At 45.1% G+C, this 16,861-nt stretch overlaps 2 protein-coding genes and 1 pseudogene across 3 annotated transcripts; 1 reads left to right on the top strand and 2 right to left on the bottom strand.

Moving 5' to 3' along the window:
- Positions 1–22: 22 nt before the first annotated feature.
- On the bottom strand, positions 23–6,002 carry LOC136182434 (high mobility group nucleosome-binding domain-containing protein 5-like; annotated as a pseudogene).
- A 604-nt stretch (positions 6,003–6,606) lies between these two features.
- Positions 6,607–12,415, top strand: LOC109983613 (T-cell immunoglobulin and mucin domain-containing protein 4). Of its 2 annotated transcripts, none has more exons than XM_020633409.3 (8): positions 6,607–6,625; positions 9,754–9,824; positions 10,698–10,893; positions 11,160–11,299; positions 11,409–11,480; positions 11,597–11,682; positions 11,960–12,074; positions 12,171–12,415. In XM_020633409.3, exons 2-8 carry the CDS (start codon positions 9,773–9,775, stop codon positions 12,248–12,250), a joined length of 741 nt encoding a protein of 246 aa, XP_020489065.2. In that variant the 5' UTR covers positions 6,607–6,625; positions 9,754–9,772; the 3' UTR covers positions 12,251–12,415. The 2 variants fall into 2 exon arrangements, with proteins under 2 accessions (XP_020489065.2, XP_020489064.2); XM_020633408.3 differs by having other exon boundaries at positions 11,594–11,682.
- Positions 12,416–12,631: 216 nt separating this feature from the next.
- On the bottom strand, positions 12,632–16,467 carry LOC114920282 (cysteine-rich and transmembrane domain-containing protein 1-like). Its single transcript, XM_029277237.2, has 5 exons — positions 16,346–16,467; positions 13,895–13,947; positions 13,675–13,718; positions 13,438–13,579; positions 12,632–13,318 (listed from the first exon to the last, which is right to left on the bottom strand). Exons 1-5 carry the CDS (start codon positions 16,465–16,467, stop codon positions 13,176–13,178), a joined length of 504 nt encoding a protein of 167 aa, XP_029133070.2. The 3' UTR covers positions 12,632–13,175.
- Positions 16,468–16,861: the final 394 nt, after the last annotated feature.

The raw sequence follows: 16,861 nt of genomic DNA, 5'->3' as shown, positions 1-16,861 counted from the left end.
GGAGAAACAGGGAAACTTTTTATCATCTGTTTGACATCAAATCTTCCTCCTCACCCTCTTCCTCATCATCCTCCTCTTCCTCTTTCTTCTCCTCCTCCTCACCCTCTTCCTCATCCTCCTCCTCCTCCTCATCCTCCTCCTCTTCCTCTTCCTCCTCCTCCCCATCCTCATCATCATCTTCCTCCTCCTCATCATCATCCTCCTCTTCCTCCCCATCTTCCTCCTTATCCTCCTCCTCCTCCTCCTCCTCCTCATCATCCTCCTCCTCTTCCTCCACCTAATCATCATCCTCCTCCTCCTCCTCCTCTTCCTCTTCCTCCTCCTCTTCCTCCTTCTCCTCCTCCTGCTCCTCCTCCTCCTCCTCATCATCATCCTCCTCCTCCTCCTCATCATCCTTCTCCTCTTCCTCTTCCTCCTCCTCTTCCTACTCCTCCTCCTCCTGCTCCTCTACCTCCTCCTCCTCCTCATCCTCCTCCTCATCCTCCTCTTCTTCCTCCTCCTCTTCCTCCTCATCATCCTCCTCCTCTTCCGCTTCCGCTTCCTCTTCCTCTTCCTCTTCCTCTTCCTCTTCCTCTTCCTCTTCCTCCTCCTCCTCCTCCTCTCCCTCCTCCTCCTCCTCATCATCCTCCTCCTCTTCCTCCTCCTTATCCTCTTCCTCCCTCCTCATCATCCTCCTCCTCCTCCTCCTCCTCATCCTCCTCTTCCTCCCCATCATCCTACTCCTCCTCCTCTTCCTCCTCTTCCTCCCCATCATCCTCCTCCTCCTCTTCCTCCTCCTCCTCCTCTTCCTCCTCTTCCACCTCCTCCTCCTCATCATCATCCTCCTCCTCCTCATCCTCCTCATCCTCTTCCTCCTCCTCCTCATCATCCTCCTCTTCCTCCCCATCATCCTCCCCCTCCTCCTCCTCCTCCTCCTCTTCCTCTTCCTCTTCCTCCTCCTCCTCCTCTTCCTGTCAGTTTAAATGTTCAGATCTTTTTTTCTGTGTTTCTACTCTTTGTCTTCATCGTCTATATTTATCCCTTTGATCTTTTAATGTTATTAAATGTTCTGCACATGATTTCTACATTCTTTATGTAATGTGGTTATCCTTCAGTGAGTCCTTGTCTTTGTCTCACTGAGACGTTTCCTCTCGGTTTCTTTGAAATTCATATTCACTGTGAAGAAGGTCGACATCTGGAAGCCCTGACGAGCATCATCATGTCGTCTTCAGATCGTCTGTCCTGGACTCTGGAAGAAAGGAGCTTATTTCATTCCCAAAGTCAGATCATTAGAATAACGTAACGGGGGTGATGGGTTGAGATTAGTTTCAAAGAGAACGTGTGAAAACAATCAGAAATAAATCTTACAGCTGCAGTAGCTGAACAAAGAAGGACTCTGTGTTTGAGTTGAAACTCTTCGTCTCTTTGTCGACTGTTTTTAGAACCTGACTGACTGAGTATCAGGGCTGATCACACAACACAACACACACACACACACACACACACACACACACACACACACAAACATACACAGACTCACCAGGGACCAAGTTTAACTGCCGCTCAAGGCAGAAACGTCCTTGAAAGTTGAGGAAACGTCTGAGAAATAAAAAAAGAGCTTTCAATCACTTCACGTCAGATTTCTGTTCAAACATTCACATCAGCTCGCCCTCTGGGAATCTATTTCCCATGATTCATACAACACTCAGCTTGTTTGGGTTCCATGTCACACAGTTACTTTACTGTAAATGCTTTAATCACAAGGTGAGAATTAGCTTCAGTGTTAGCCTCTCACGTCTGTACATTAAACAGGCTAGCAGCTGGCTAGCTTAGCTTAGCATATTTTGAGCTAGCTGCTCAGAGCAAAGAAACTGAGTTTCTTTGCTCTGAGCTTTATTCAAGAAGAGTAATGCTCATATACAGTCAGGTTAACAAAAAAACAATATCACAATGTAAATCAAGTAAAAGGCAGATTAAATAACTAAATAACATACAGTACATAAAGGAAAGTACAAATGAAAGACAGTAATATACAGAATATAAAATAAACCAATAAAGACTCATTTAAATAGTTAAATCATTATTTACATAGAGGGGGAAAGGTTTTATAATAATGCAGATATTTGTTATATTTTCTGTTGTTAATTAAAAGTAGCGATTTCAGTCGGGACTTTAAATTAAGATGAAAAATTGATTAAATTAATCCACGCTCGTTTGTTTTGATTTGGAGGCGGACGTGACGTGACGATTTACGTTTAATTTCGCACAGCATTGTGGGTGGTAAAACACAATTCATTTCCTGAAAGCACGCATCCGATCCATACTGCATGAAACCCGGAAGTTAGTATCCATACTGAAATGTTCAGTATACTGAGGTGGACCCAAAAAAAGCAAACTGAATGACCACGAAAGTTCATTATACTGAAACTCCATACTGAATAGTACGTACTGCCTACTGAACTGTGACAATTCGGAAAGGGCCCAGGACTTCTATTTGGTTGCCATGGTATCATACAGGCAGGGGCATGTCTAGAGGGATGGCATGGGACCTCCTTAAAATCTGATTGGCCACACTAGGTGCTATCCCGAAATCCAAATCTATGATTGGCTATTATGTCTAATCAGAGGCGGGGCTTAAGTTCAACTATTCCGCCTGTTCTTAATGGGCTAATGGTCACACTTTCAGTCATAAATAAACACTTTGCTCTTTCCATAAAAATTTCAGAGCGAATAGTCGTGCACGCTGTCTAAGCTCGTGATGGAATTAACTGCCAAAACATTTATTTTTGCAATTGAAAGACAGCGTTCAAGAGTCAGCATGCAATTTTTCTAAGCACTTCATATTGTGACTTTGCACTTTTGTTTTTGTGTCCCTAAACAATCAAATAACAAGATTTACATGTTTCCAAATTGTGTTACTAACAGTACAGATCATTAGTGGGGATAGGAGGGGTAAGAAAGTTAAACATATTTGTGTGCGTGTGCACACAAACGTCATGCCACCCATGCATGAATCAGAGTGGGCCGCCCCAGTTAGAAAGTGTGAAAACGGCCCTGCACAAAGGTATGGGTTTACTTTTATTTTTACTAGAATCACATCAGAGTTAAAATCATTGTTTCATAACACTTTAATTTAAAGTTGTGAAGGAGCTCAACTCTCCTGTCTGAACCTCACAGTGTGCTTCTGACTGCAGGTTTTCAGCCCACTCAGGTGAACTTACTGATCAGACTCTGTGACCTTTGACCTCCTGCTCAGACTGGTCTCCATAGAAGGAGCAGCAGGATTCGTTTGTTTGAGACAGAATGATTGAAAGTTTCATGTTATTGAGCAAAGGCTGCACAGTGAGAACATTTGGAGTGAACATTAAACCGTCAGCAGAACACACACACACACACACACGGGAGCACACACACACACTGAAACACACACACACACACACACACACACACACACACACACACACACACACACATGGGAGCACTCACACACATTCTGACCCTGAATTATTAACAGTCAGGTTAAAATGGGAGCATGTTCCTTTAAATTATGGCTACACATTCCTGACATATCGAGTCTGAGAGTTCAGAAGCTGCAGAGAGATATGAAGCTCTCAGACCGACTCTACAGTTTTTTTCTAATTGCTAACAAACTAAAATGACATGCATAGCACAATTATTTAAACTGACACACAGAGAGCAAAACCTCTTCTCAAGTCTCCAAAAGTCTAAACACATTTTCTGCTTTACACACATTTTGCACTTTTTAAATGCACTGAACACGGTTCTCTGCATAAGACACAACAATCTGACATAAAGTCACATGTTTGCCATTTCAAAACACTGCCATTCAAAATGACACTACATGAGCTAATTGGCTATATATGTGCTACCTGGCCAAACACCTCAATGGTTAATTGTTATCACTTCAATCAGGAAGTAAGCACTATGAAAAGACCACAAGTGAGCATCTTTTTTTTACAACAATGGAAGACATTGCAGAGAGAGGATGAGGAAGAGGGAGGGTGAGAATGAGAGGGGGAGGAAGAGTGAGATGTAGGGGTAGAGCTGGTAGAGGAGTTCATGGCCAAAGAAGACAACAACTTTCAAATGAAATCAGAGCAACCTTAGTTGATCATGTCATCAAGCATGGGCTGACAATGCGAGAGGCTGGACAGAGATCAGCCCAACTTGAGCCGTTTTACTGTACTGGTATATGTAGCACTGACTTGTTTGGTGAAAAATAAAAAAATAAATGTTTGAACAGCGTGTGTGTATCTGCAAATATTTCTGTGTATGTGAACAATCTGAAGAATTTTCTACAATTTGAACTATTTTAGTATTATGGCAAAGAATACTAAAGATGAGAATGCTTTTCATTATGCCCGACAGTGTGTAGTTGGTTAGACAAAAATCTGGTAATATGAATGAAGTGTGTGCCATTTGGTGCAAAAGTTCTATTTTGATAATGCTATATGTAGTTTTGGTTGCAGTGCTTCATTATGCAGGCTATATGAGGTATTTTGCAGTTTGGGTGTGTGGTTTTGTGAATTGTGTTAAGTATTTTGATAAAACCAGCCTAGTTTGCAAAATTGTGTTTTAGCAATTGGAAAAAACTGTAAGAAACCATCACATATCAGACATCTGTGTTACATCATTTATATGATCTTTATGATCTATATGATCTATTGGGTCCGATTCTATGTGATTGATTACAGTCTCTAATATCTCCATAATGCCTTTCTCATGTTCTCTGTGTCTCATCTCCGTCTCTGAGTCGAACTCTTAAAGCAGATAGCTCTGATGATCTTCAGACACAAACACAGCGAGCTCTTGTTTAGTGTGTGAATGTGGTTCCAGATGGACCCGAGCGATGGCGACGAGCAGCAGACGATCTCACAGCTGAAGAACGGACGGATGGACGAGGAGGAGGAGGAGAGGAAGAGGAGAAGAGGAAGAGGAGAATAGGAGGTTAACTCCGTCAGAGTTTAAAGAGACTTTATGAAGCGGAAGAAGTCAAACATCTGTAACGTTATCTGCTGATGTTCTTTACCTGTTCAGGTATCTGAAACAAGAGAACATGTTGAAGAGGATAAAGACTGTCAAGAGTTAGGAGGAGGAGGACGGGGGGGGGGGGGGGGAGGAGGAGAAGGAGGAGTTTTGTTCATACTAAAAGGATGAAACAGAGCAACAGGTGGAGGAAGGGATGAAGATGAAGATGAAGAGGTCCAGCTGGAGTCTGACAGCAGACGATGAATCACACACAAACACAAACACACCCTGTCAGTCTGTCTGCCTGCCTGTCTGTCTGTCTGTCTGTCTGTCTGTCTGTCTGTCTGTCTGTCAGTCTGTCTGTCTGCCTGCCTGCCTGCCTGCCTGCCTGCCTGCCTGTCTGTCTGTCTGCCTGTCTGCCTGTCTGTCTGTCTGTCTGTCTGCCTGCCTGTCTGTCTGTCTGTCTGTCTGTCTGTCTGTCTGTCTGTCTGTCTGTCTGTCAGTCTGTCTGTCTGCCTGCCTGCCTGTCTGTCTGCCTGCCTGTCTGTCTGTCTGTCTGTCTGTCTGTCTGTCTGTCTGTCTGTCTGCCTGCCTGCCTGTCTGTCTGTCTGTCTGTCTGTCTGTCTGTCTGTCTGTCTGTCTGCCTGTCTGCCTGCCTGTCTGTCTGTCTGTCTGTCAGTCTGTCTGTCTGCCTGCCTGCCTGCCTGCCTGCCTGCCTGCCTGCCTGCCTGCCTGTCTGTCTGTCTGCCTGTCTGCCTGTCTGTCTGTCTGTCTGTCTGCCTGCCTGCCTGCCTGTCTGTCTGCCTGCCTGTCTGTCTGTCTGTCTGTCTGCCTGTCTGTCTGTCTGTCTGTCTGTCTGTCTGCCTGTCTGTCTGTTTTAAATGCTTACAGCAGCCATCTTTCTGTCTTCCTGTTCTGTGTCATGTCTAACTGGGCATGTGCAGTGTGAGCAGCATCACTCACCTATGAGGCTTGTTGCACCTGTCCCCGGTCTCCCCTACTCCTCGGAGTCGACGTGCAGGATTGATGTCCATGAACTGGTTTCATCCTCGGAGGTTCTCTGTGAGGCTCCACGTGAGCTCGTAAAGATGTAAGACTCAGAGGAACATCAGAACCCTGAGCTGCTGTGTGTTTGTGTTACAGCTCAGTAAAAAGATTCAGTCATGTCGTCAGTGAGCACTCAGAGGACACACACACACACACACACACACACACAGACACCTATAAACATACACATAGAGGAGGGTTCTGTCTCATTATTTCACTTTGCACATCAGATAATTTAGCACCATAAAAATTCCTTTCTCAGCGTTTTACAGGACCCACTGGGATAAAAAGATTCTGCAAAAAGTGGAACCAACTGACAAACACTGAGAATGCAGTCTTAAACAGTCCTCCAGGCCTGTAGGGGGCACTCTGTGGAACAGGTTTATTGATGTAAGAGAGTGAGGAAGAAGAGGAAGGGAATTTATTGTTTGATAGGAAAGGAGAGTAAAGTTAAAGGAGACTTGATGCATTACGTAATGTTTTTATCGTTTGTTCATCTGCAGCGTGTTGGATGTCAATGCAGTCGTTTCTGCTTTTAGCGGCTTTTTTCTTTGTTACTTTTGTTTGGGACTTTTGCACATTTCTGAACCTGCCTCAAGTATTTCTGAATGTAAGTCGTTTTGGCATTTGCACTTGTGGTCCTCCATACTTTTTCCGTTGATAGCCAATATGAGCATCCAGGTAATTATCATAGTGACGTCATTTAAGTACGGACACATATTACTAACAGAGCTAGCATCATGTTTGTTAATATGATTATTTCATTTTGTGGTTGTCTTTGGTTTGAATGCTTCGGGCCTCTGTAGGTCACCGTGGTTCGCAGCTGAAGGTGTAACGAAGCCGTCGATGAGGACTTGAATGCAGCACACAATTTACAGAGAGTGTTTGGATTACCTGTGCAGGGACTCAGAGAGAACATTGACCTTTGATCAGATTTATAACCACACGGTGTCCGTGCACCTCTGTCCTGTTGTCATGGAAACCTCCTCCTCCTCCACCTCTTCACCGTCTCTCCTACATTTTCTCATCGGTTCATTAATCCTCCGTGTCCGTCCCTCTCCAGATCACATTAGCATGCGGCTAACACCAGTCTAATGCTCTCCAGCCAGCCGATGCTAATCATTCAGTGCTAATGAGGACAGCGTGAGTGGAGGTGGAGGGTTTAGAGAGCCTCTGTGTTAGCGAGCGTCATGCTAACAGGCCCGGAAGCTGTTCAACAAGAAGCTAATTAGCGAGATGCTAATAAAAGGCTGTGGAGCCGGAAAGTGTTCAGACTGATTTATGACATGAAAGACTGAATAATTAGCATCTATTAGCATCTATTAGCATCTATTAGCATCTATCAGCATAGGTTTCATCTTCTCTTAACAAGCTTTAACATAAAACATGTAGCAGGACTTTTATTTTGGAAATAAAAAGAACAAAAACTTCATAATAAGTTTTATGAAAATAAATGTTTTACTTTTTAATCATTCAGATACATGGAGAGAGAGAGGACGTGCTGGGAGGAGGGAGGGATGACAACATGCAGCAAATGGTGAGGTCGGACTCAAACGCCCGGCTGCTGCGTTGAGGACTATCACCTCCGTACACGGGACACGTAACATAACCACTAAGCTATCCTGCTCCCCAAAAGACATTTACTTTAATAACATATTAAGTTCTCACACACTTATACATCATAGCTAATTCTCGATTTGTTGCCCAATCACATTTATGGACATGATGGTTTGTGACGATGTTGGAAACACAGATGTCGGTTTCCTGGTCCACGTGAGAGAGAAGGAGATCTGTGTTCAGGACGGCCGCCACTACTGAGCTCAACTGTCGGACTGTCAGCATTAAAGAAAGAATGTGCGACTTTTTGATCCAGCAGATGTCGCCCTTGAGCACCAGCATGAAACAAAAACAACTCGCCCTGCATTGTTGTGTTAGCATGCTAATGCTAGCGCTCTTTAGTTTGCTCTTATCTTCACACTGTATGTAAATTTACACTAAATGACCGTGATCTAGAAACGCTTACTTGCCATTCAAATAAGCAGTGAGTACAGTATGTTATTCTTCTTTTCTCTAGTCCCTCAATTAAACAAGTTTTATATGCAAGGGGAGGAGCAGGCCGGTCGAAAGCATCACAGACAGTGGGACTCTCTTAAGAGAGAAACATTCTGCTTGACCTCTCCCCCTCTATTATGGGACATACAGTAAATACAACATGTGCATTTTATTATGAACAGTATTTACGGTATTTAAAGTATTTATAGTATTTAATTATTTACATTATTTATGATAATCATTTCAATAACATTGAATTATTTTTTAAGATATCTTTTTTTAGTTTTTAAATATGTATACACATATTTTGTTTTAATTATTAAAATCTGAAGTTAAAAGTTCAAACATGAGACACATCAACATGTCAGCTCTCACACGTTGTTATCACAGTGATGCATTATGGGAGCTCTGTCACTCACACACACACACACACACACACACACACACACACACACACACACACACACACACACACACACACACACACACACACTATGAAGTATTTATATCTGCAGTGGGAGGAATGTGATTAAAGAGGAATGTTTGACAAAATAATTTCAGAGGAGAAACGCCAAAACACACAGTGACCTATGACCCCTGATATTACAAAGAGGAGACAAGGAGATGAGGAGAGGAGACAAGGAGAGGACACAAGGAGAGGGAAAGAGAGGCAAGGAGAGGAGACAAAAGAGGCCATAAAAGACAAGGAGACAAGGAGAGGAAAGGGGATGCTAGGAGAAGAGAGAAGGGGCCAGGAGAGGAAGAAGAGGAGACAAGGAAAGGATAGAGGAGAGAACAGAGGAGACAAGAGAAAGTAGAAAAGAGACAAAAAAGAGGAGATAAGGCAAGGGGATGAGGACACGACATAGGCTACACATAGAAGAGACAAAGATAAGACAGAGGAGAAGAGAAGAGAGGAGACAAGGAGATCTGTGGTTGCATAGAGGGACTGGCTGGGATGACAAGGTTCTCAGTCTTTGAAAGATTGAGTTGAAGGTGGCGTTCATTCATCCATTTAGAGATCTCAGCAAGGCATGACGAGATTCTTGCTGAGACTGTAACATCGTCTGGCGGGAATGACAGGAAGAGCTAGGTATCGTCAGCATAGCAGTGGTATGCGAAGCCATGAGAGCAGATTATTGAACCAAGTGAGCTTATGTATATGGAGAAGAGAAGGGGACCAAGCACTGACCCTTGAGGTACCCCTGTGGATAGACTGTTTGCTTTGGACACTTCTCCCTTCCTAAAGGTAGGACACGAACCAGCAGAGGGAAAGATCCTGAGATGCCAAGTTCAGAGAGCAGGGATAGGAGGATTTATTTTGGTGAAATAATATTTTGATTGGTTTACTGTGTCAAAGGCAGCAGACAGGTCTAGAAGTAATAGAACTGAGGACTGACCCGCAGCTCAAGCCAAACGTAGCCATTCTGTTTCTGCCATTAGTGCAGTCTCAGTCGAGTGGCCCCGCTTAAAACCAGACTGATTTGGGTCCATTTCTAGAGAGGAACTCAGTGACAGTAACTCCAGGTGAAGTACGACATCAGAACACTTTGTATCTTCATTGTTTTTCTCTGGCCAAGGGACAAACTGTGTGGAAACTTCGGTGTGTCTATAAATACATGAGGAGTGGAAAAGGGAAGTCGGTCATGATTCATCTGTCTGGCTCTGCTTCTCTCTGCCCATCAGTGTGAGGAGACACAACATCATGCTGTCGCTGCTGCTTCTTCACTCCCTTGCCTGCGTCTGCGTCCTCACAGGTGAGTCTCTACCTGAAACTGAAACACATGAAACACTGGAGAACAGACGGACGATTCAAACACACTCACATGTCAACACGTTTCATTTAGTCAAGTTTTTATTAAAGCGCTTTTCAGCAACAAGGCGATTCAAAGATCTTCATGCGGCATTAAAAGAAGAATCATAGAAGCGTTAAAAAGTTCTAACAATTTAAAGTCTGAAAGAGGACAAAAACAGAAACAGCCGGAGCCAAAATTAGATCAGAGAGTTTCAGCTGACCTGACGTTTGTTCAGATAAACGAAGCATAGACACTGAACTTCTTCGTGTTTGGTTCTGACTCTGGGGACAGAACGCAGACCTGAACCAGACGACCTGAGCGGTCTGGATGGTTTGTAGTTAATCAGATGAAAAACCATTCAGCACTTCAAAACCAGCAGCAGAATTTGAATCTCTTCTCTGACAGACTGGGAGCCAGTGTAAAGATTTCAGACTTGGACTGATGTGATCCACGTTCTCGGTCCTTATGAGACATTATTCCTCTGATTCTTTCTATGTTCTTCAGCTGATTGTTAGCCGACTTTGTAGTTGTGTTAATGTGGTTTTTAAGAGTCAGGTCAGATCTCTGTCCCAGTCAGAGCGAAGCTAAAGACACTCGTTGCTCTCTCTATTCTGGAGAAGATACTGACACACACATCTGCTCATTTAAAAGTTACTCTGTGATAAAATGTGATGCACTAAGTTTGTTAAGCAGCCAGCAGGAGGAGCTGAGTTTTCTGTCTCACTTCTATCGATCGAGTTTGACTACAGCAGCCTCTGGTGGACGTTAGAGGAACTGCAGCTAAAGAACAGATGTTTGAACATATAAATATCTGTGTGTTTTTGTCCATGCCAGAAATTGTAGCAGGGGTTACCACGGAGACGGTGGTGGGCGTGGCTGGGAGGAGGGTTACGCTGCCGTGTCGTACAGAGGCAGTGAGCCAGACAGGAGTGGAGGTGTGCTGGGGGCGGGGCGAGCCGTCACTGTTCACCTGCCACAACACCTTGATCAACACCGCCGGAGATCAGACCACATACAGGAAGTCATACAGGTGTGATGTCATCGCCTGTTAGCACCTCTTGTTAGAAGTGTAATGTGGATGTAAAGGCAAATAACTAACTTGATCACATAAAGAAAACTTAAATGATGTTGATGGAGTTCTGCCGTCTCCTCCTCCTTCTCCTCCTCATCCTCAACCTCCTCCTGCTCTCTTCATCTGTTTTCTGTTTAACCAATATCTGAAATTTTGAAATATGTTTTTTTATTTTTAGCATTAACAGTATTTCTGTATTTACAGTAATCATCTCTCCTCTGCAGGTACTCCTCCTCCTCCTCCTCCTCCTCTCTGTCCATCTTGAACTCTCGCCTGTCGGACTCTGGTTTCTATCACTGCAGAGTTCAGCTGCCCGGTCTGTTCAACGACCAAACGTTCACCGTGCACCTCATCATCATCAAACGTACGTCCACAAACCCTGACACTAATTATTTTATATTCAGAAACAGCAGAGTTTAGTCAGACTATTCTTCTTCTTCTTCTTTTTCTGTGTTTTTACTGGCCTCCTGCAGCTCACTCTGCGGTCTCTGAGCCGTCAGACAGAGAGCATGCTGGGAACCTGGACACACCTCCCACCACAGCAGGTGAGAGCAGGATGCAGAAGGGGGAGCGGGGCCAGTATAACGCAGATCAGACATCTTACTGTGACAAGTATTTTAAATGTTATTTATTTAGTTTTGAGACTCTTTCTGTTCAGCAGGTTTCACCACAACAGACGTGACAGGGCAGACAGGAAGTGATGTCACAGGAGACCTCACCACAGGGCCAATGGTGGCGCTGGTTCAGGTAACAAACTGAAACAATCCCACCTGTGCTTACTTGGCAAATGTGCTTCTTCATTTGAATCCTCACACACCTGTCTTCCTAAGTAGTCTTAAATATTAATATTACAGTAACACTGCTCGTCATTTATTTATTCAATCTCTCAGTTTGTTTACCTGCACAGGTGAGTCCAACATACGCCCCCCCCCCCATTAGTTCGTGTAAGACTACTTCCTCGCTCCTCTCCAGCTCTGCCCTCATGTCCAAATATGTTCACTGGTGTGTGTGTGTGTGTTTTCAGTCATCCGTCCAGCAGCAGGTGAACCCTCTGGACTGCCTGCTGAGCTTCATCGGGAACACAGTGAGAGCGTCCTTCATCGTCTTCATACCTGCACTGCTGCTGACTGCTGCTCACAGTCAGTACACACACACACGCACACACGCACGCATGCATGCAAGCACACACACACACACACTTTGATGCTCAGGTGTTTTGTGTTTTGTCTGTGCAGGTTTCAGGAGAGCCAATAAGAGAGCAGAGACTGACAGGAGGCTAAACCAATCAGAGCAGGAGGAGGACAGCTCTGTGTAGAGACACGAGTTTGTCTCTGTTGGCGATAAAGTTTTCTCTCCTTTATGTCCATCTGGGCCACCGTACACTCACACCTGTAAACACATCTGTACACAAACACCTGTAAAAACACTTGTGTACACACACACACCTGTCGGCCTGTGAATAAATGTGATACAGAGCGTATCATGAGTCCAGTGTTTCATTCCATTCATCAAACTCGTGACGGTCAGTCAACTGTTGGATAAATAAACACCAAACCTGAACTATAAAGTGAAGTGAACTGTACGGGGATATTCAGAGAGCTGTTCCTAATGAGTCGCTTAAGTGGGTGTGACAACATGAGCAGGAGATAGACCGCTTTGTCAGCAGGGGGCGCCAAAACCAACACAAACAAAGAGCTTTAATGAAGAAGTTCATGAACAGATGGATGAAGAACTCAGCCTTCTGATCTGAACTTTGTTTTAATTACAGCGCTCGATTAAACAACCAGAGAAACAGGAAATAACTACCACATATTAATCAGAGTTCTTTGTCCAATCAGAAAACCCGTCCTTCAAAAGGTGAAGACTAAAAACCTTCTTATACTAAATCAAAACATTTTTTTTACACTTTTTAAAAATCATTTCTTATTTGTTTTAGCAGTCAGAGTGGTCGTCAAAGTGGGAGTGGATGTCACAGTGGGTGAGGTCGTCACGGTCTGAGTGGTCGTCACAGTGGGTGTGGTCGTCACAGTGGGTGTGGTCGTCACAGTGGGACTGGTCGTCACGGTCTGAGTGGTCGTCACAGTGGGAGTGGTTGTCACAGTCTTAGTGGTCGTCACAGTGGGAGTGGTTGTCACTGAGTGGTCGGCACAGTGGGAGTGGTCATCGCTCAGTGATAGTCGTCACAGTGGGAGTGGTCATCGCTCAGTGATAGTCGTCACAGTGGGAGTGGTCATCACTCATTAAAAGTCATCACAGCTAGAGTGGTCGTCGCTCAGCATGTCCATGAGGCAGCAGCAGCACAGAGCAGCGTAACACCCCGCCAGGAAGCCCTCCTCAGCGCCGCTCTCCTCTTCACGGGGCCGCTGCTGCTCGACCACGACCACTAAGAGAGAGAGAGTCATGAATCAATCTGTTTACTTTTTTAAACTTTAAAACATTTATAGAATATAAATGACCAGCAAGTTGTGGCTATGATGAGGATCTGGTTGACCTTTGACCTACCTGTGGTGTTGGGTCTAGCCTGCTCTCCGTAGTGTCCGGGGGGCCCGCTCTGGTAGCCCTGGTATCCTGGCTGGTTCATGTAGGCCCCTTGGGGGCCAGATGGATAGCCGCCTGCTCCTCCTGTGTAGTTCTGAGGGAAGGTCTGCAGAGGAGACAGGTGGGGTTGTCATGGTAACACATGATTTTTTTTAACAACAGAAGAAGAGGCTGCAGCAGTGCATGCTGGGTAGTGGGTACCTGGTAGGAGGAGCCGGGGAATGCTGGGGGCTGAGGGTCGAGAGCTGCAGAGAAACAGTGAGAGGTCACATGTCACTGTTTCCATGACAACCTGCACTGTTTACATCAATCAGCTGTTAAAGCACTTCTCATTAGCAATATAATATATATTTTTAAACGAATTAAAGTAAAATCTAATATTTAAAAACTAATTATAAAAACCTGTCTTTTAAAGACAAACCTGGAGGGTAGGCGTGGGTGTGAGGACCGTACGGGGGAGGGTAATCACTCATCCTGAAGGAGAGATGGAGGAGAGATGGAGGAGAGATGGAGGAGTGATGGAAGAGAGATGGAGGAGAGATGGAGGAGTGATGGAGGAGAGATGGAGGAGAGATGGAGGAGAGATGGAGGAGTGATGGAGGAGTGAAGGAGGAGAGATGGAGGAGAGATGGAGGAGTGATGGAGTAGTGATGGAGGAGAGATGGAGGAGTGATGGAGGAGAGATGGAGGAGTGATGGAGGAGAGATGGAGGAGAGATGGAGGAGAGATGGAGTAGTGATGGAGGAGAGATGGAGGAGAGATGGAGGAGAGATGGAGGAGTGATGGAGGAGAGATGGAGGAGAGATGGAGGAGTGATGGAGGAGAGATGGAGGAGTGATGGAGTAGTGATGGAGGAGTGATGGAGTAGTGATGGAGGAGAGATGGAGGAGAGATGGAGGAGAGATGGAGGAGTGATGGAGGAGAGATGGAGGAGTGATGGAGTAGTGATGGAGGAGTGATGGAGGAGAGATGGAGGAGAGATGGAGGAGTGATGGAGGAGTGATGGAGGAAAGATGGAGGAGAGATGGAGGAGTGATGGAGGAGTGATGGAGGAGTGATGGAGGAGTGATGGAGGAGAGATGGAGGAGAGATGGAGGAGAGATGGAGGAGAGATGGAGGAGTGATGGAGGAGAGATGGAGGAGAGATGGAGGAGTGATGGAGGAGAGATGGAGGAGAGATGGAGGAGTGATGGAGGAGCGATGGAGGAGTGATGGAGGAGAGATGGAGGAGTGATGGAGGAGAGATGGAGGAGTGATGGAGGAGTGATGGAGGAGAGATGGAGGAGAGATGGAGGAGAGATGGGGAGAGATGGAGGAGTGATGGAGGAGTGATGGAGGAGTGATGGAGTAGTGATGGAGGAGAGATGGAGTAGTGATGGAGGAGAGATGGAGGAGTGATGGAGGAGAGATGGAGGAGAGATGGAGGAGTGATGGAGGAGCGATGGAGGAGTGATGGAGGAGAGATGGAGGAGTGATGGAGGAGAGATGGAGGAGAGATGGAGGAGTGATGGAGGAGAGATGGAGGAGAAAGGTAAATGTCATTATACCCATAATTACTGGAACATTTTAATTTTTTATTCTTCTTTACATTAACCACCATCAGACTGTGTCGTTCCCACAACCACCACCGTCCTCCTTCATGAACAGCCTGCTCCGACCCCAACCTCAGCGGCGAGGAAGTGTGGACATCAGGAACGAGAGGAATACAAAGAAGAAATCCTTTCTGCATATTATCCCATCTACCCCATCCCATTTTTTCTTAACAAATAACTTTTTTTTACTCTCTGGGATGCCTTCATACCAGCCTAAATCTAATCAACTGATTACCATGGTAACAAGAGTATAGAAACAGGCTGCTCTGTCTCCCTCCCACACACACACACACACATTGTTTGTTTTGAAGAAAAAAAAAGCCAGTAAACAAGTTTCCAGTGAAACCAGTAACCGCCAGCTGGTCACGTGCTCATCTCTCCTCATGTTTTAATGTCTGTCTGAAACTGGACCGCCCAATGACGTCACATATCCGCGATGAAAAGGTAAACAAAGGTCACACAGCATCATGAACTGCATTAAAATGTTTTCGATAAGATGAACACAAAGAGTTTGATGGGTCGACTCTTAAAATGTTGATTTTTTTTCTATAGAACTTCAAGGCTGACATGTTCGGGGTCTGACATGTTCAGGGTCTGACATGTTCAGGGTCTGACATGTTCGGGGTCTGACATGTTCAGGGTCTGACATGTTTCAGGTCTGACATGTTCGGGGTCTGACATGTTTCAGGTCTGACATGTTCGGGGTCTGACATGTTCGGGGTCTGACATGTTCGGGGTCTGACATGTTCAGGGTCTGACATGTTCAGGGTCTGACATGTTTCAGGTCTGACATGTTCAGGGTCTGACATGTTTCAGGTCTGACATGTTCAGGGTCTGACATGTTCAGGGTCTGACATGTTTGGGGTCTGACATGTTCGGGGTCTGACATGTTTGGGGTCTGACATGTTCAGGGTCTGACATGTTATTCTTTACATCAGGAAGAGTAACATTCTTGACATTTAATAAAATCGGAGTCTATTCTTTAATTCGGACAACATTAAATACATTCTTCTGGCTCCTGTTTAAAGTTTTGACACCTTTAATAAGTTTTTTAAGTTTTTCGTGAATCCATCAAATGTTCCGTCAGGGTCGGAATCAATACTTAAAAACAGGTGTTTGAATTAAGAACAGCTGTTACCTGGTGACCCCGTGTCGGCCGAGTTTACCTCCAGACATTCAAACACAGAAGTGATAAAGTTTTATCTGTCACGCGCGGGAACTTCCCTTTAACTCAAGTCAAGACGTAAAACGTGTTTTTATTAAATGAGATCTGGACTCACCTTCTATCAGATGCGTCTCTGCTTGGGTCGCTCTCTTTTCGGCTGCTCGAGTAGTTGATTGATGGATGGATGTAGCGCGAGGAAACAGCCGGCAGCAGCACGCGGACGGGTTGACGTAACATCGACCCCCCCCGCCCCCCCCCCCCACACACACACACACACACACACACACACTCTCACACACACTCACACACACACACACACACACACACTCACTATCTCCTTTTCTCTCCCTTTTTTCTTTCTTTTAACTGTTTTAAAAACTGGGTTCCATCGTTATTACTTCTTATATGTAGCCCTTCATGTCAACATTTAGCTCCAGTAATTGATCAGTTATTAATAAAGTTACTGATAACCCACAGTGGTACAGGTTAGATCCCGGACCCAGGACCCCCCCCCCCCCGGCACACAGGCACACAGGCACACCTGAAGCCTGCAGGTGTTTTCCTGTCAAACAGCCTGCAGAGTTTAGACTGAGAACCAGTTTCAACTTAAGTAATCACAAACAAACTGTGA

This window comes from Labrus bergylta, chromosome 14, assembly GCF_963930695.1.
Source record: "Labrus bergylta chromosome 14, fLabBer1.1, whole genome shotgun sequence".
NCBI classification, from domain to species: domain Eukaryota; kingdom Metazoa; phylum Chordata; class Actinopteri; order Labriformes; family Labridae; genus Labrus; species Labrus bergylta.
This window is presented reverse-complemented; position numbering and strand designations above follow the sequence as displayed.